The sequence below is a fragment of the Typopeltis vanoorti genome, chromosome 8 (genome assembly GCF_054136105.1).
Source record: "Typopeltis vanoorti isolate ZY-2024b chromosome 8, IOZ_Tvanoo_1.0, whole genome shotgun sequence".
In the NCBI taxonomy this organism is placed as follows: Eukaryota; Metazoa; Arthropoda; class Arachnida; order Uropygi; family Thelyphonidae; genus Typopeltis; species Typopeltis vanoorti.
In genome coordinates, this window is record NC_143556.1 from 7,123,386 (window position 1) to 7,144,218 (window position 20,833).

At 35.9% G+C, this 20,833-nt stretch overlaps 1 protein-coding gene across 2 annotated transcripts in view; it reads left to right on the forward strand.

Moving 5' to 3' along the window:
• The window catches only part of LOC150103705 (nose resistant to fluoxetine protein 6-like), a 206,824-nt gene that overhangs the window by 115,660 nt on the left and 70,331 nt on the right, over positions 1–20,833 (forward strand). For both annotated transcript variants that reach the window (XM_090396506.1, XM_090396507.1), the window contains one exon: positions 9,126–9,291. In XM_090396506.1, the coding sequence (XP_090252632.1) occupies positions 9,126–9,291 (166 nt within the window). The remainder of the gene's footprint in view (positions 1–9,125; positions 9,292–20,833) is intronic.

Sequence of the window (20,833 nt, forward strand, 5' to 3'; positions counted from 1 at the left end):
ATGGGTACACAGTAGAGTACTTCAATTTTGCAGAGGCTTTTGATAGATTACCATATGATAAATTGATAGTCAAACTAGAGCAGTTAGGGTTGGATTGTGCATTAGTGGATTGGTCCGATAGCAATCTGACTGATGTCAGCAAGTTCTGTTGGGAGGGAGCAATATCCCTCAAGAGGAATGTCACTAGTGGTGTGCCACAGAGAATCTTTTATGATCACTGCTATTTAAGCTGTATGTTAATGACGGGGAAAACTAGGATTGGCATAGTCATGTTAATAGCATTAAGCTCAGTGACATCTATAAGAAGAGTTCCTGAATGGGATAAGTTTTCTAGGAATTATTAAATATATATGCGTAATTTTTTGATTACGAGAGGCTGTAAACGTTGTGCGTTACCGGTTTTATTAGTGTGGGGGATTTTTTTTGCCGAAACTTAATTACGAAATCGTTATTATTAGCCTTAGTAACCTGCAACAAATGGTGGCGGCATTGTCATTCCATGACTTTAATTTAGATTTCAATCGTTTCGTTAAGTGTGAGGTCTGTTATATGTATTCTTTCGATTACATAAATGATTTGTGGATATTTGGTGAGGATGGAAGGAGGGTGTGTGTGTGCGAAGTGTGACCTGAACGAGGAATTTATGAATGCAAATATGAAATCGATGACAGAAAGTGTTAGTAGCGAGATTGTCGCGGGGAAAATGGATGCCCATTTGAAAGAGAAGGATAGTGAGAAAGAGAGGAGAAAAAATGTTAAAAAATTAGTAAAAATGAAAAAGAGTGATTTGAAAACCGTAATGGATGTTAAAAGGGAAGAAAGTGAGGTGAGAGTGGTAGAAGGAAGTGAAATTGAGAAAACGAATGTAACTAGAAATGGCGTGATGCAGAAATCGAAAGTGAAAAAAATCGATTGAATGGATGATAGCGAAAAAAGAATGAATGATAGCGAAAGTTCGATCCATGTTGGACTGAAAGAACAGAAACAAAGAAGTGAAAATGGGAAGAATGATAGGGAAAGTTGGATGCATGTTGGACCGAATGTAGGGAAACAAAGAAGGATGAATGAGAGTGAAAGTGAGAAGAGGGAGTCGAAAGTTAGAAAGATTGAATGATAGAGAGTATGTGTCGCGAGATTCGGAAGTTGAATTGGATTGGATGAGGCAAGAAACAAAATGGATGTGGAATGAAATTAAGAAAATTCAGGTAAAAACTATTAAAATAAATAATGATGGAATGAAAGAGTTAACGAAAGATGAGCGAGTGGCGTTGTATGGCGACTGTGGATAAAATGCACAAGGTATGTTTTCCAGGTGCTAAAATGGGTAGAGAGATTGAGGCATTGGATATGAGGCAGGAGCAAGCAAAAGAGTTAATAGTATTAATAGGTACAAATGATTTGAGGGAGGGCAAAGAGTGTGTCAGAATGGATATCAGGAGGCTGCTTAGAAGGATAAAAGAGAATAGTGTGATAGGATGAGTAGTTAGCGTGTTGCCTAGGTATGACTGTGATGAAATGAGACGGAGAGCAAGAATTATGAATGATATGCTGGCTGAAATGTGCGAGGAAATGGGAGTACAGATTGTTAATGTGTGGAATGAGTTTGAGGGATGAAGAGAGCTGTATGGGAGCGATGGACTGCATTTGAGTGGTTATGGTGTGAGTCGCTTGGAGAGACTGCTGCTGGAATGTAGAGAAGTGAATAGAGAGAATGAATCAGATCGAGTGGGAAGTGATGTGGAAGAGCGGGAGAGTAAGACAGGAGAGATTGAACATCTGGTTATGAATGGGGAAATGAGTGGTATGAGTATAGAAAATGAGAGAATGGGTGTGCAAGAGAAGCAGGGAAACGGGGAGGCTCAGGGTGGACAGGGGTACACAGCATGAGAAAGGTGGATGCTCCAAGAGGAGGTGAGCATATGTAGGCAGGAAAGGAATGGGATGACCAGGGATCAAGAGGAAACAGTTCGAATTGAAAAAGGCTTTAAAATGAAGAAGCAGAATGGATACATAGTTATATACTTGGATTTTGCAAAGGCTTTTGATAGAGTACCTCATAATAAGTTGACAGTCAAACTAGAGCAGATGGGGTTGGATATTAGATTGGTGCATTGGATTGGAGACTGGCTATCTGATAGGTATCAACAAGTTGTGTATGGGGGAGCGATATCCTGGAAAAGGAAAGTCACTAGTGGAGTTCCTCAAGGGACTGTTTTTGGCCCATTACTATTTAACTTGTATATTAATGATATTGGCAAAGATTTGGATGGAGATATTCAGTTGTTTGCAGATGATGCAAAGTTGGGACGAACCATAAAGAGTAGTGAAGATATTGTGGCCTTGCAAGAAGACTTGAATAAATTGAGTGGATGGGCAAGCAAATGGGGATGCGAGTTCAATGTTCAAAAATGTAAGGTTTTAAAATTTGGAAAACAAAGATGGGATGCAGAATTTATGCTTGGTGAGAATATTTTGTTGGAGGTAGAGGAAATAAGAGATCTGGGGGTGATAGTGGATAAGGATCTAATATTTAGGGGACACATTGCCAAAATTGTGAAGACATCACAAAGGCTTCTGGGAATGATGCGGAGGACACTGACGTGCAGAAGTAGGGAGATACTTGTTCCGTTGTATGAGGCTTTGATTAGGCCACACATGGACTATTATACCCAGATTTGGTCACCGGGTTTTCAGAAGGATGAAGAGATGTTGGAAAGGGTCCAAAGGCGACTGACTAAGGTAGTTTCTGACCTCTGGAATGTTCAGTATGAGGAATGATTGAGAAGATGTAATTTGTAGAGTCTGGTGGACAGGAGGAAGAGGAGAGAGATATGATATGAAAGAGGGGAGATCCTATAACAACCCCTTACCTACATGTTGGTAAGGGATTGTTATAGGATCAATACTGGAGAAGTTTTACAGAGAATAGTGGGAAATCATTGGAGAACCAGAGGTCATCCCTGGAAACTGTATAAAGAGGGTGTGAGTATGGGAATGAGAGGCAGGTTTTTTTGTGCAGAGTTGTGAATGATTGGAATGCCTTGCCTGAGAATGTGGTGTCTGCAAAGAGTTTGAATGCGTTTAAAACATGGTATGATGAGCTGTGTGTGAGATAAAAGGACCTACCAGATGAGTCTTTGACTCCATGAAGTTTTGGAGTGGTAATAATAATAATATTCAGTTCTTTGCAGACAGTGCAAAGACGAATTATGAGGAGTAAAGCAAATGTCGTGGCGTATTAAGAACACTTGAGTAGACTGTGTGATAGGAATACCAGTTCAATATTGTGAATGGTAAGGTTTTAAAATTTGGAAAACAAAGATGGGATGTAGCATTTACTCTTGGTGAGAATATATTGTTGGACGTGGAAGAAATAAGAGATCTTGGAGTGAATGTGGATAAGGATCTAAAATATAGAGCACACATTGCCAAAATTGTGAGGACAACACAATGAATTCTGGCAATGATGCAGAAGACATTAACTTGTAGAAGTAACGAGAGTCTGGTTCGGTTGTAAAAGGCCTTGGTTAGTCCAAATATGGACTACTGTGCACAGATTTGCTCACCTGGTTTTCAAAAGATGAAGAGATATTGGATGGAAAGGGTCCAGAGGCAGTTGACTAAGGTAGTTTCTGATATCTGTAACGTCATATTTGAAGAAAAGTTGAAAAGATGCAATTTACAGAGCGTAGTGGATAGGAAGAAGACAGGTGATATGATAGAGATGAACAAGTTGGTAGGGAGTTGTTATAGGATTTACTAGGATTTACGTTGAAGAGGGTTTATGTTGAATTTTCATGAAATGGTGGGCAACTGGGAGAAGAACAAAAGGTCATCCCTAGAAGCTGTATAAGGAGGGTGTGAGGAAGGGAGTGAGATGCAGTGAGTTTTTTGCATGGAGAGTTTTAAATGATTAGAATGCATTGCCTGAGAGCATGATGTCTATAGAGAATTTGAATGTGTTTAAGGCACTGTATGATGAGCTGCGTGTATCACAGAGGACCTCCTAGATGTATTTGACTGCATGGGGTCTTTATTGTTATATTTTGTTATATACTTTACTGACTGTTTTGTTACATAATCTGCATTTTTTGATTATAAGGATTATGTGTAGATGAGTGATGTGAGTTAATCCACCTACTTCGAAGCTTGGGTTAGCTTTTATGAAGAGAGTGGGATTTACCCTTCACTATTTATGTTGTTGTTACTGTTTATGCATGGGATGTAGGGAATTGGATGCTGGTGATTTGTGATGTGTATATTAGTGTTAATGGTATATTACTCTTATATAGTGTTAATGGTATAATGGTTAATGGTCTGAGGATAATAATAATAATAATAATTTTTTTTATTTTTTTTTCATTTTTTAAAAAAACACTTTATTATGTCTTGCATACATATAATAATTACATTATAAAATTATAGAAATTACAAAATATCAAAATTCTAAAAATTACATACATATAATAATAATAGTATTTTTTTTAATTCAATGATTTTTATTATTAAAATTATGATTGCATATTATGCATTTACAAAACATGTTGTTCTAGTTTTTTTTAACAATGAATTTCATACAAATGTTTCTTTTTTTTAATTATAATTTTTTTATTAAATTTATAATGTGTTAATAATAGTTACTATAGATGGTAATTTATAGTTTGCAATTGAATACGATTACATTTTAAACTGTATTTATAGTATAACAATGTTATATTTTACAATTTTTGCTTTTAACGTATTTTAGCGCTGTAACTACAGCACTTCAATGTAATAAATATATATTTTTTTCTTTCCGTTGATCTCGGTTGAGATGTAATGTCTCAGCTTGCATCCTTGAAGCATTATAATAATATATATTTTTATTTTTTTTTATTGATCTCTCAAATATTTACATATATACGTGTACAATGATAATCTTGAGTAACAATCAGTATATTATTTTACAAGGTTCAGCACTAAGTGAAATTTCAATATAGTGATATAATATAGCATATGGTGAAATTTCAATAATAATAATGATAACATAGTTTTTTTGCTATCTTTTAAAATAACAATCTCAGTAATAAATTACAATTATATAGTTCAGAGTTACACAAGTTATATAATATTACATGCAGTTTACTAATTTTTTTTTTTTGAAGTTTGAGAAAGATTGATTATACAACAGTATTTACACATGTGCATTTAAAATATTATATTTCCTATTTCCCACAAACATACCTGATTATTCATATAATTTTTTAATAATAAGAATATTTTATTACATTATTTTTTTCATGTTACATAGTAATATTATATTAATGATATTATCACATAATAATCAGTATCTTCAGTATCTTCTTTATTGTTATGTAATTTACTGACCATTTTGTTACATTTTTACATTTGATAATTTTTTTTTTTTTTAATAATTTAAATATATTTTATTGATTGCTAAAATATTTATACATACACTAAACATCCTGTGTGACATTGCACCTTATAATTTTACAGAGTTCAGCACTAAGTGCTGCAATTCCTACATTGGATTTCAATTAAAATTTTTAATAATATTTTTTTGCCTTTATATTATGTATTTACAACACATGTTCTTCTAATATTAACAATGATGATTATACAGAATTTTTTGTATAATTATTTTATTTTTTTATTTTATTTTTATTTTTTTAAGTTTGAGAAAGAGTGATTATACATACAAATTTCTGCATTTGCTTATAAGGATTACTTGTAGACGAGTGAGGCAAGTTAATTCCACCTACTTCGAAGCTTGGGTTAGCTTTTATGAAGAGAGTGGGATTTAGCCTTCACTATTTGTGTTGTTGCTACTGTTTATGTATGGGATTGTAGGCATTGGATGTTAGTGATTTGTGATGTGTATATTAGTGTTAATGGTTTCTTAACTTTGTTGGTATATTTTCCAGAGTTCGTTTTTTAATGTTCTGTAGTTATCTACATGTTTTAACTTTCTTGGTAGGTTGTTGAGTTGCATGGGTATCTGATGTGATCTCACAAAAGAACCGTATGAATTGTTGAAGGGTGTGGAATGTAGAGAGTTGTTGTAGGTCATGTTATACGATATGTGTCTCTGTTGTTTCGATAGGTGATGTTGAAGTAATTCCTTGCTAATGTCACGTAGTGTTTCTGTGTATTGCCATGTGCTTGTCGGATATTGGTTGTTACGTGTAAGGTGTCCAGATGACTGTTGATACGATTTTCCTGTGTAGTGTTTCAAATTTTGTTAGGTGGCTGTTTGATGTATTTGCATACACTGTTATTCCTTATCTGAGTAGAGATTCACAGATGCCGTGATATAGGAGTTTTTTTATGTTGGGTGGAATAATGTCTTTAACTTGGAAGAGTTTTTCTGCGATGATCTGGAGTTTGGTGTGTAGGTATTCTATATGTTTTGTGGGAATCTATTATTCCTGCCAAAAATACCTGCCAATGTTCTGAAATTTGATTTCAGAACATTGGCAGGTATTTTTGTTGTTAATGCAGCGGTATGTGTGACAGTGTATCGATAGTGATGCAGGGCGTATGATTCTTGGGTTGTGTATTATCAACATCTGTGTATTGGTGCAGTTGATTAGAATTGCGTTTAGGTGGAGGTATGTTGTGATTTCATTTAGGTCTTGTTGTGCTTTGCAGAGAGCTGTGTTAATGTCTCTGTGGATTGCTAGTAATGCAGTGTCATCTGCGTATTGAAATATATGACTTCTTATGGATATGTTATGACCATCGTTAATGTATATGTTGAGTAGAGTGGGTGATAATATGGCACCTTGAGGTACACCGCGTTTTATTTGTATACCCCAGCTGTGACATGTACCTATTTTTGTTACTTGTGTTCTGTTTGAGAGGTAGTTCTTGAACCATGTATGCAGTGTTCCTCTTATACCTATTGAGTTTAGTTTGGTGAGTAGTATGTTATGTTCAAGTGTGTCAAATGCTTTGGTTAGGTCCAGCAGTATAAGGACGGCATACTAGTTTTTGTCGAGAGCTTTGTTTATTGTGTCGGCGATGTCTGCTAATAAAGTAATGGTGCTTTTTGTTTTCTGAAAGCCGTATTAGTTTTGTGAGATGATGTTGTACTTCTGTAAATAGTTCTGTAGTCTGGTGTGTTATTTTTTCTAGAATTTTTGAGATGACTGGTAGTGTAGCTATTGATCTGTAGTTCTGAGTATCGTTTCTTTTGCCGTGTTTTTGTATATTGGCGTAATTACTGCAGTTGTTAGTTGTTGTGGAATAATGCCTGTGTCGAATATTATGTTCACGAGTTTCAAAAGTATTGGATTTATTTGTTCAAAGTGTGTTATAAGGTCTGTGAGTCTTATTTTGTATATTCCTGGAGTGGTCTTTGGTTTTAGTTTTAGGAGTGCTTCTTTCAGTTCCTGTTTTGTTATGGGTGGAAAATACATCGTTTGTTGTTGACTTTGTGTCGGTATTTTTTTGTTGATCGTTGGTAGTTTGTCTATTTTGAGTTGTGTGATGTTGTTTGTGAAAGCATGGTTGAATGAGTCTGCTAGTTCCTCTTGGTTTGTGTCCTGACCGAAGCTTTTTGCAATAAAATCTTGTGCTGAAGTTTTCATTTTTTGGGTTACTAATTCGTTGAGTGTAGCCCATGTTTGCTTAATGTTGTCGTTAGGTACCATGAATTTTTGGAAGTAGTGGCGTCTTTTTGTCCTACGAATTTTTGTTGTTAGTTTATTTCTTGTGTTTTTGTATGAGGTTTGTAAATGTGTGTTACTGGGTGACTTTTTAAGTTTTTTTCCATAGATTTTCTTTTTCAGTAATAATATTTAGTATGTCGTCATTTATCCATAAATTGTTGTCTGTTTGTTGCCTTGTTTGTGTAGGATTTGTTGCATTTTTGTATACTTCAGTGAACTTTAGTTGAAAATTCTCGTATAATGTTACAGGATCGTTTATTTTAAGTAGGGAATTCCAGTCTGTATTTTTTACTTTGTTATCAACAATGCTCTTTAGTATGATCTAGTTTTGTCGACTTTTTTGGTGGTGGTGGTAGGAAACGTAATAAAACGAAGTTGAGACAAAGTAGTGATTGGCAATTTTTACGTTAATTACTGATGATGTATATGTATGGATGGGAACCCGTATTTTGATATGATCAATGCATGATTGTGTTAGTGAGTTATTTAGTATTTCTTCTCTTGTTGGGGAGTTAATGGTAGGGTTTATGTTGTACTGACTTAGTATATCAAGATATGTGTTAGTGCTTGAAGAAGCATGGTCAAGAGTATTTATGTAAATGTCTCCTATTAGGATGAGCCTGTTATTTGTATGATGAGCCTGTTATTAGGATGAGCCTGTTATTTGTTATTTATTTGCGGTTCGATGCCGCTTAGTCATGTTTCTAACTCGTGAAGAAAACTGAGTGGATTATTATCTGGGGGTCTCTATATTGTGTTTATTGTGTATTTGATACTATTGTGGCTATTTGTGAGTTCCAAAATTAGTGTTTCCGCATGTTCGAAGTGAGTTTGTTTTTCTGTCACATTGTATTTTTCTTTGATAAATGCCACAATGCCACCTCCTCTTTTGTTTGGTCTGCATAAGTTGTAGGTTTGATAATTATTTATCTTGCATGCATAGATTTCTGTGTTGTCTATTGCAACTTCAGTCAGTATTAGCGCATCTATGTTTATCATGGTATAATTGAGCTGTGTTATCAATGTAAGCCAGTGTTTTTTTATACTTCTTATGTTTGTGTTTATGATTGTGAAGTTGGTGTTGGTGGAAATGTTGTCTGACCATTTCTTCAAAGAGTCAAAAACCTTGAAGTTTATGTTGTCTGACTGGATATGTTTGCCTATGTTTGAGATCTCCATTGTAAATGAGTTTAAATCTTATCAGTTTAAATGAGTTCTAATCTTATTCTTAAGGATGTAAAGAGTTAGTGTTTTATATTGGTAGGCTGTGTAAGTCGGATTCACTCGTAATTATGTATACTCCAGTGTTTTCATTCTTTCTCAAAAATAATAATAATAATAATAATATATATATATATATATATATATATAATATATAATAAATATATATAATAATAATATAATAATAATAACAAAAATAATTTAAATAATAATAATCTACTTTTATTGTAGGTTGACCCCAACGTATATGATGGTTTTAGGGTTTTATGCTGCTTTGGCAAGATATATGGGTTCAGGTCCCTTCTGGCCATACACATTTGGTGATGATAAGACATGCAAAGATTACTGGTGGTGGAATCTGTTGTATATCAATAATTTTCTAGAAAATGATAATGTTGTAAGTATCTTCAAAATTGTTAAAAGAATCATAAGTTATCTTCCATAAATTATTACATAACATAGATTATTAAACTAGAACATAGGCTATTGAAGTATAATCAAAGGGTAAAAAAAGTTATATATTTTTATGGTCATTCAATGTTAATGTATAAAAGTAGAAAGTTTTTAGGTGAATATTGGCAAGCCTGTAAATTTAATTATTAATAATTATAGACCAGTCTTTATAACTGCAGTTGTATTCAATGTTGGAGATATTGGATAGGAATAGAATACAAGATTGAGTTGATGTACATAGTATTCATTATGATGATCATCATGATTTGTAAAAGGTTAGTATTATTTTAACAATTTACTTGCCTATTATAAGGTAATGAGTGTGTTAGATAAGAGAGAATCATATAGTGATATTCTTGGACTTTGCGAAAGAGTTTGATAGAATTATCACATGATAAGTTGGTATACAAGCTGCAGAAGATGGGAATAGATAGTATATATTGGTTATATGCTGGGCCAGATTTAGACTTGCTGAGGCCCTAAGCTATACAAAACCTAGAGGCACCCCCTACTGTTTTAAATTACATCAGCTGGTCTCAGAAAAATTTAAAATATATATGCCTTTTTAATATATGAAAATATATTGTCTTTTAATTTTTATTAAAAAAAATAAAGTATGTATTTACAAAATCATAGAAATAATTATATAATTAAAGGGTTTTAAAAATAATAAGTAATGCTCATAGAACAGAAAGTTTTAAATTAAAATAGGAAAATAAAAAGTAAAAATTAAATTAATATAACAACATAATTGATAGTATATAAAAAATTAATCTTTTATTCAGGTGAAAATTTGACAGTAGACATCACACAAAATTGGGTACCCAAAATTCCAAATAATACAGGAACATATAACTTAGACAGCTAAGTTTGGCAAGTGCAAGAAGAATGATTGTTATGGGAGATTTTAACTTCAGTAGTATAAATTGGAGAGAGGAAGATGCATGTAACAATAGGGGAATGGAATTTCTAGAATTCTTGAGGGACAAATGTCTTAGGCAACATGTAACAGAGGGAACAAGAGGTTCAAAAATTTTGGATTTGGTTATAGCATCAGAAGAGTTGATAATAACTGAGTTGACGTCTCTCCCACCAGTTGGAGAGAGTGACCATATGGTGTTGACTTGGAAAATGAATAGACATGCAATAGAGATGGGAACTTATGTGGAATTATAAGGCAGGTAATTATAATAGTCTTAGACGTCAACTTCGGGAAGTTTCATGGAGGGAGGAATTGGAAGGCCGGGATATCACCAGTGCATGGGAAATTGTGAAAGAATATTTGTTATCAGCAATGGTAAGGTATACCACGAGTGAAGAAGAGGGCGCAATTTGGAGTAAAGTGGATGACAAACAATATTAAACAGGAATTGCATGCGAAAAAGAGGCTATGGAAGAGATATAAGGAGATAGGTGAAGAGATGCATGAGGAATATAAGACACAGGCCAGAAGAGTGACTCGTGTGGTAAGGAAAGCGAAACTGGAATATGAGAGGAGATTGGCCCTAAGATCCAAAGAAAATCCTAGGGAATTTTTTAGCTATGTGGCCAGTAGGAGGAGAAATGACTGTGGAAGAATGATATTGTGGGATAAAAATGGGAATAGAGTGACTGATGCAGAAGACATAGTGGAATTGTTCAATGAACACTTTATTGGAGTATTTCATCCTAGAGAAGTCAGTTTTAATGCTAGAGGGATAGGACTGGTACAAGGTCTGGAGGTACAGGAGGAGAGTGTGTTTCAGATATTAAGTACTCTGGATGTCAGTAAAGCTGTGGGACTGGATGGTATTTCGCCACGAGTTTTGAGAGAATGTGCTAGGGAATTGACAGTACCTTTAACTTGGCTTTTCAATGAAAGTCTGGCTTCGGCAAAGGTGCCCAGGGAATGGAAGGAAGGTAAGATAGTGCCATTGCATAAGGGTGGTAACAGACTGGAAGTGTCTAATTATAGGCCAGTCTGTGTGTCATCAGTAGTTGTGAAGATCTTGGAGAAAGTAGTGAGGGACCGTTTACAGCATTGGGCAGATGAGGGTAATGTTATCTGTGAGAATCAACATGGATTTGTGAAAGGACACTCTTGTTTTAGCAATATGCTAGCCTTTTATAATAAAGTTACAAGAGCATTAGATGTGGGAAAGGCATATACTGCAATTTTCTTAGACTTGGTGAAGGCATTTGACAGGGTGCCACATGATAAGCTGATATTTAAGTTGCATCACATGGGTCTGGATGTCAGATTGGTCAACTGGATTCAGGATTGGCTGTCTGATAGGTATCAGAGAGTTGTGTATGGTGGAGCAGTTTCCAGGAGGCAGAGGGTTACAAGTGGGGTCCCACAGGGCTCAGTACTAGGACCTATATTGTTTAACCTTTATATCAATGACATAGCCAGTGGATTGCAGGGGGATATTCAGTTGTTTGCGGATGATGCGAAGCTGGGAAGGATTATTAGTAATAGTGCAGATGTGATAGCCCTGCAAGAGGATTTAAATAAGCTAGATAGATGGGCAAATGAATGGGGGTGTCAGTTTAATGCAGCAAAATGTAAGGTCTTGAGGTTTGGGAAACATCGATGGGATGCTGCATTCTCTATGGGAGGAGTTATACTGGAGGAAGTAGGGGAGACAAGAGATCTGGGGTTGATGATTGATAGAAACCTGAAGTTTAGGGGACATATTGCAAAGGTGGTGAAGGTAACACAGAGGATTGCTGCTATTATGAGAAGGACACTGACCTGCAGAGATAAGAGGGTTATCATTCCGTTGCATAAGTCTCTGATCAGACCACACTTGGACTATTGTTCTCAGATTTGGTCCCCAGGATTTGAAGGGGATAAATTAACTGTGGAAAGGATACAAAGATGGTTTCAGGACTGTACAAGGATAGTTATGAGGATCGGCTGAGAGAATGTGGACTGCAGAGTTTGGTGGATAGAAGAAGGAGAGGTGATATGATTGAGACTTTTAAACTGTTGAGAGGTGGTTACAGGGTTGACACTGGGGAGTTCTTTCGCTTGGTTGATCAGCGGGAAGGAGTGATGACAGGGGGCCATCCCTGGAAGTTACGAAAGGAAACTGTGAGCAAGAGGGTAGGGAGTGGTTTCTTTGTGTGGAGGGTGGTTGAGCTGTGGAATGCATTGCCTGATGGAGTGGTGGGAGCGGGAGCGGTCAGTGAGTTTAAGGAGTGGTGTGATAAACTTTGTGTTTCTCAGGGGGGGACCTCCCCTCGATGAGTCTTGACAGACTTTATGTCTTAGGAAGGACCTCCCTCGATGAGTCTTTTTACTCCTTGGAGGCCTGAATAATAATAATAATATATATATAATAAATTAATATTGAAAATATAGTGGATAAATTGTTATAATGCAACAATATTTAATATAAATAATTATATTATATAATCCTCTAAAAGGCTCTAAGATATAACTTAAAACATTTTCTTTCTTGATTTCCCAAAAGCAAAATCATTAATTATGTCATCAAAAGATATGCTACATAACTTATAGCTTTCTGTACACATGATGCTAATTGCAGACAATATTTCTTGAGACATAGTTGCTCTCAGTTCATTTTTTATTCTCTTTAGCTGTGAAAATGATCTTTTTCCTGAACAATTTGTTACCAATAAACACAGGAATAGTCATAATATTGCTTCCACATTAGGGAAAACTAACTCAATCTTGTCTTAAAAGATGATTTGATACAAATCTTTGTGTTGAAAATGTTCTTTTTCAGGATAATTCTGCTTGACATACTCATCGAAGTGCCTCAGTTCACTCATGAGATTAATATCAACATCGTACTGATACTCTTTTATTAACGTATCTACTGCTTTTCGTAGCTGTACCTCTGAAACTTCTAAATCAACTAAAAATGAAAATTTATTTGCAACATAATTGTAGACTGTTGCTTTTCTCGTTAAATTTGCCTCAAGGATGTCTATAATATGAATGAAGGATTTCACTCGAAATTTGTTTCTTGGAGAAAGCTATTCATTAGCATCTGGTGCAGCTCCATCATTGGCTTGTTTGCTTCTCATCCACTTTCTTTTTACTGTAGACTTATATTCTACACCAGGTAATCTAGATTTAACTTCTTCAAAAAATTTTCTCGAATGTTTTTAACATATTAAGAAAGTGATTTGTACAGATTTGCACATGTGGTAAATGCAATCTTTGGATCCTGGAGAGCCAAACTGGTTTTGTGAAACTCTGGCAGCAAATTATTCCATAAATGTAGCATAAAAACAAACTCTATTTCCTCCATTTTTTCCAGAAGAGTTCCAGCTTCTAGTCTTGTAACTCCCTTGTCGACAACTGTATATTTATGAATAACTATGGTCTACTAATAAATCCAAAAGGAAAATATATCATACTTAGTGTCAAGGGACCAAATATAAAAAGTTACAATAAAGCAATTTACTTACAGGCTCACTATTTCATTGTACAGTCCTGAATCCAAAAGGGGGCGCTAGTGTCCTTGGTGAATGTGGTGGTTGTGTTTAGTTAATCTAAAAAATGTGATTTTAAATTTAAATATAGTGTGGCTTTTTGTCTCAAATTGTGCTACAGTTGTGCATCGGTTAGATACAAGTGTCCTTCAGTGGTGTTATTGTTTGGAACTTGTTGTATATATTGTGCTTTCACTGCCGTTTGTTTCACTACTTCAATGTGTAAAGATGGCATCCAACAAGAAACGTATGTCAGCGGCACACAGGACTTCTACTTCAACACGAAAGGCTGGCTCAGCATTAGATTTTTCGCAATGGATGCGTTGTGGAAACTGCTACATGTTTGCGCCGAAGAATGTGAAGGATCTGTGGTCGGTCTGGCTAAATGAGAAGAACAAAAATGTCGACGCATGTGAGAAGTGTCGGGATAGGCTGGAGCGTTTAGGATTGGAAGCTGACATTGGGACCATAGTGGAAGAACTTCGGCTGGAGTTCATGAAAATGAAAAATGACCTTCATCTTCTTCATGAGGAAGTGGAATGCTCGGTAAAGAGATACCGAAGTTAAAGCTGAGTTTAATGTGTTAAACAGAGAAATTAGACTATAGAGATTACTTTAGCTGAAGTAACTAGAATAGGATTACGTATGGGTGAGTCTTTGGTGAATGATGTAGTAATAAATAGTATGGGAGTGATTGGGAGTCAACAAAATAGAACCACAAGTGGCCTAGAAGAAACGAGATGTCGTGAGAGTGGGGAGGGGTAAGTAATAGACCATTTGAGTAATGAAACTGGGAAAGTCATGCTGAATAGCGTAGAAAATGAGTCCATGAGTGACGCTTGTGTGGACTTGAATGAAGTTAAGAGTGGTAAGATATATGGTGATTCTATGATTAAGGGTATGCAAGGAGTGCTTGCCTGGTGGGACAATAGAAAGAGTGGCTTTAGTAATAAAGAGAGGGCATGAAGCAGACAAGATGATAGTTATGGTGGGTACAAATGACCTGAGTGGTGGTATAAATTGGGTAGGAAAAGATATAAGAACATTGTTAGATATTGTGAAGAGGAAAAGTGTCAATGGGAGGATAGTGTGTGTGCTGCCTCGTTTTGACAATTATGAGTTAAGTAGATGAGCGATGATATGATTGTAAGAATGTGCAAAAAAAGAGATCTGGAATTTGTTGATGTTTGGAGTGTGTTTGAAGGAAAAAGACAGTTGTATGCTAGAGATGGACTGCATTTGAACATGGAACGACATAAGCGATTGAAGAAGTTACTGTTTTCTGAACAAGTTGAAGTAATTGGGCAGGGAAACTAATATTGAAAAGGTTGAGTGTAAGAGAGAGAGAGACTTTAGCACTGATTGTATATTTATTGATCCTTATTCACAGAATAAATTTCAGAAGAGAGGGGATAAAAATCAGCATGGGACTACTGAAATCAGTGACTTATATCAGTTCTAAAGCCGGTACAAGATCTAGAGGGAATCTGCAATTTTTGTATACCAATGCAAGAAGCATTTGAAATAAGAGATAAGAATTTTTGGCATTAGTCAGTGCAATCTCACCAAAAGTTGTAGGCATTAGTGAAACTTGGCTGTCAGCAGAAGAGTGGTCACTGGAATCGAATGTGATGGGTTCAGTATTTTCAGGGAGGATAGAGAAGATAGAACAGGGGGAGGAGTACTGTTGATGATAGCTGATGTGTTGCAGCCAAAGAAAGTAGTATATCAAGATGATAGACTTTATATGATGATAGATAGGTTTTCAATGTGATGTGGAGACATTGGAAAGGATTCAGAAGTGAGTGACTAAGATGATGTCAGGACTTTGGAATGCTAGCTATGGAGAGAGGTTGAAGAGATGTGGATTGCAGAGTTTGGTAGATAAAAGGAAAATAGGTGATATGATAGAGATATTTAAGTTAGTAAGATGATTTTATCAGATTAATCCAAATGGAATTATAAAAAGAGTAGAAGGAAAGGGGAGGTGGAACCAGAGGCCATCCCTGGAAGTTATATAAGAGTGTGGTGAAGAAGTGTGTGAGGAGTAGATTTTTTACATGGAGAATTGTCAGTGACAACACATTTCAGAATATGTTGTTAATGCAAGGAGTTTTAAGAATTTTAAGATTCTATATGATAAATATCTTGTCAATTGAATGAACCTCACATGATGAGGCTGCTGACTCCATGGAGGGTGTAATAATAATAATAATAATAATTTATATTCTCAGAGATTCTTAGTTTTGTCATGATATCATCCAAGTTAACTATGTTCTGCTGAAAAGAAATAATTTATCAACACAGAGAATCTGTCAAGTTCCCAACATTCTTCTTTATGGTCTTTCTTGTAGTACTCCTGGTATAGAAACATAACTACATTATTTTAAGAGCATTGACTGTTATTCCCCCCCCCCCCCGGTTTAAACCTGGTCTGCATTGATACATCATCCACTGCTGCTATACCATCTATCTAATATATCACCACATATTCTGAAGGAATGTGCCAGCAAGTTGACACCTGCCTTGACTTATTTTTTAATACGAGTCTTGCACTTGGTCAAGTTCCTAAGGAGTGGAAGAAAGGCAAGATTGTGCCACTTCATAAAGGAGGTGATCGAACTAAAGCATCAAACTATAGGCCTATCTGTGTGTCAGGTGTTGTAGTTAAGTTGTTGGAGAATCTTGTGAGAACTAGGATACAGAGTTTATTATCTTTGATGGACAGCATGAATTTGCTAAAGGGAAGTCATGTTTTAGTAATCTACTTACTTATTACAATAAAGTGACTGCTTCCTTGGACAGAGGAGAAGGATACACAGTAATTCACTTGGATTTCACAAAGGCTTTTGAAAGAGTACCTCATGATAAGTTGACAGTCACACTAGAGCAGATGGGGTTGGATATTAGATTAGTGCATTGGATTGGAGACCGGCTATCTGATAGGTATCAACAAGTTGTGTATAGGGATGCAATATCCAGGAAAAGGAAAGTCACTAGTGGAGTGCCTCAGGGATCTGTTTTAGGACCATTACTGTTTAACTTGTATATTAATGATATTGGCGAAGATTTGGATGGAGATATTCATTGTTTGCAGATGATCCAAAGTTGGGACGAACCATAAAGAGTAGTAAAGATGTTGTGGCCTTACAAGAAGACTTGAATAAATTGAGTGATTGGGCACGAAAATGGGAATGTGAGTTCAATGTTGCAAAATGTAAGGTTTTAAAATTTGGAAAACAAAGATGGGATGCAGAATTTATGCTTGGTGAGAATGTATTGTTGGAGGTAGAGGAAATAAGAGATTTGGGAGTGATAGTGGATAAGGATCTAAAATTTAGGGGACACATCACCAAAATTGTGAAGACAACACAAAGGCTTCTGAGAATGATGCGGAGGACACTTACGTGTAGAAGTAGGAAGATTCTTGTTCCGTTGTATAAGGCTTTGATTAGGCCACACATGGACTATTGTGCCCAGCTTTCGTCACCGGATTTTGAAAAGGATGAAGAGATGTTGGAATGGGTCCAAAGGCGAATGGCTAAGGTAGTTTCTGGCCTCTGGAATGTTGAGTATGAGGAAAGATTGAGAAGATGTAATTTGCAGAGTCCGGTGGACAGGAGGATGAGGGGAGATATGATAGAGACCTACAAGTTAGTAAGGGGTTGTTATAGGATCAATGGTGGAGAAGTTCTACAGAGAATAGTGAGAGATCAGGGGAGAACCAGAAGTCATCCCTGGAAACTGTATAAAGAGGGTGTGAGTAGTGGAGTGAGAGGCAGGTTTTTTTCTTGCAGAATGATTGGAATGCCTTGCCTGAGAGTGTCGTGTCTGCAAGGAGTTTAGTGTATTTAAGATACAGTAGGATGAGATGTTTGTGTGATAAAAGGACCTCCCAGATGAGTCTTTGACTCCATGAGGTCTTGGGGTAATAATAATAATAATAATAATAATAATAATACTGGTGCATAAATTGGAGAATATGGGAGGAATTTCTGACATTGGTCATTTAACTTGGCTTAAATAGATACCTTATTTATTCTCTCTTACAATTTTGAATTGTGCGTTATTCTTTCCCCCCCCTCCTTTCTTTTTCTTCCAGTAGCTCTTTCATATCATATTTAATATCATATCATATATCATAGCACTTTCATATCATATAATTTGAGTCTCAAAACAGAGAAGATTCCACAAGAGTGGAAAGAATCTATTGTAATCCGATTGCACATGAGTGTTGCTAAGATCGATCTATCAACTATTGACCAAACGATATCTCAGAAGTTGTGGTGAAGATTTTGGAAAGGTTGGTTAGGACTTGCATTCAGAAATGGGTTCACACAGAGAGACAGAATCTCTACTTTGCAATGAACAGCATGGGTTTACTAAGGATAGGTCATGTTTTAGCAATTTGCTCACATTCTATAATAATGTTACCACTCAGTTAGACAAGGTGAATGGATACACCATGATAATTTTGGATTTTGCTAAGGCTTTTGACAGAATACAGTATGAAATACTGTTGCATAAATTGAAGAATATGGAATAGGATTATGAACTATTAGCATGGATAAGAGGATGGTTGAATGACAGATATCAAAGAGTGGTGTACATCGGGGGTATGAATCTGCAAGATTCAAGGTAACCAGGGTGTGTCTCAAGGATCAGTCCTTGGTCCATTATTATTCAATCTGTACATTAATATCATTGGGAAGAAGTTGACATGTGATATAGCTATTTGCAGTGATGCAAAGATAGGTAGGGTAATCAGCAGTGCTGTTGATATGCAGTACTTGGAGAATGATTTGAATAGGCTGGAATTGTGGGCATGTGAAAATGGCTGTCATTTTAATGTTAATAAATGTAAAGTCATGCACCTTAGTGTGATTAGATATCGAATGTCGTATTTTATTGGTGGGATTATGCTTGAAAAAACTGATGAGGCTAGGGATCTTGGGGTTTTAGTAGACAGTAGTTGAAGTTAAAGGGTCATATAACAAAAATTGTAAATTCAACTCAGAGAATAATGGCAATGCTGAAACTATTCTTGACATATAAAGATAAGGAAGCATTTTGCCTCTTTACAAGGCCTTGATAAGACCTCACTTGGACTACTGTATGTAGATATGGTCTTCTGGTTTCTGAGGTGATTCTGATACAGCAGAGAGAGAGAGAGTGCAAAGGATAGTGTCAAAAATGATATCAGGATTGTGGAATACAGATTATGAAGACAGATTGAGAATTTGTAGGCTGCAGACACTAGTAAAAAGGAGAAAGAGGATCAAAAAAAGAGGAGAAGTATGCGATCTAAATTTTAGCATCAGAAGATTGAGACTTATAATCTTCTGAAAGGGTTATAGAAAATTTCAGTAGATGGAATTTTTCACTTTATGAAGGGTGGGGAAAGGACATGAGGGCATACCCAAGGTAAAAAAACTTTCTACATCTATCTCTCATCCTGATATTTTTATTCAATAAGGTCAAAGCACTTTATGGTAACTTGTTTTGATAAAATATTTATAAGCTCTGTATTACTTTAACCTTGGTATTTCTAATCCTGGCTCCCACTGATGAGACCTCAATAAAGGTCGAAACTGGTCTGGGTAGTGGCCCCTTCCCTTTAACGCATAGCATCATACATCTCTCTCCTCAAGGAGATGTATGATGCTATGCACTAAAGGCAAGGGGCCTCAAGGAAATGTGCTTTGCATTAAGGATAAATACTAAGACTAGTGATCAGAGCTTATTCCTCCTTTACCACGAGTGGCCTAAGACTTGCACGACGTGCTGGTCACCCAGACTTGCACTACTTGCAGGCGCAAACTTGACTTACTTGTCTGTTTGCTTACTTGGGAAATGGATTAAAACCAGGTTTATATTTAAAATAGCTTGGTATCTTTAACGTGTATGGCATCCATGTAAGTTGAGAATGAATGCTGTCAAGAAGGGGCCAGGGCTAGATTTTTCTTTGATAGAGTAATGTGTGATTGGAATGGATTGCCATTAGATGTTGTGTGTGTGAGTGTGCAGGCAGCATGAATGAATTCAAGAACAGGTATGACAGTTGGTGCAAATTGTATGGCCTGCCTCATGAGTTTCCTGATTCCCTGGAGGTCTTGCTTAATAATAATGTTTATCTTCATTCTTACCTGCCTAAATCATCAACTTTTGCATTTTAGCACTTCATTCTCTGCACCTGTAAAAATGATTCTTTGCTTCTGAAAAAATGATTTTGTTACACTCTCATGAATCACATCCATAATCATGGAATCAGTGTACCATATAATACCTTTCTTCTTTTTTGTTGTTTCATGCTATTTCACATCCCTTGCACAGCAAAGTATGATTGAAAAGAATTAAATTATTAAAGCCTGTCACTTAAATGATTCTTCCAAAGTGAGATGTCTAGCCAGTTGCTGATGGCAAGTGCTTAAGTTATAAAGAATTTTATTATTATTATTATTGTTATTATTATGTGACACCTGCAAGAAGTCCAAAGACTCATCAACGGAGGGCACCCACTTTATAAAATTTTATAAAGGGTGGGCACCCACCATTTTATAAAAATTTTATCATTAGAAGATTAAATTTCCCAATGTTTTCACCAAGTAGATTATTGTAGAAAGTTTTTCTGCTTGGTTACACAGTAAATTATACTAAACAAGAAATTATATTCATGTTTTGTGTGTGAATCATCTTCATGACTAAGTGCTACTTGTACGTAGAAGATGGTGCCAACATGTTATTTGCCTAAGTGCTTTATAATGCACAATACACTTCTTTATTTATTTGTACAATGCTCTGCATTATTATTATTAAGAGAGACCTCCAGAGAGTCAGGGACTCATCGAGGGAAGTCACATACTACATGCAACAGCTATCATACTTATTCTTGAATTCATTCACACTGCTTGCATTCACAACATCCAATGGCAATTGATTCCAATCATGCACCCCTGTATGAGAGAAAAATCTAGCCCTCGCTCGTCTTTTTAGCGACCTTCCTTTTCAGCTTCCAAGGATGCCCTCTTGTTCAT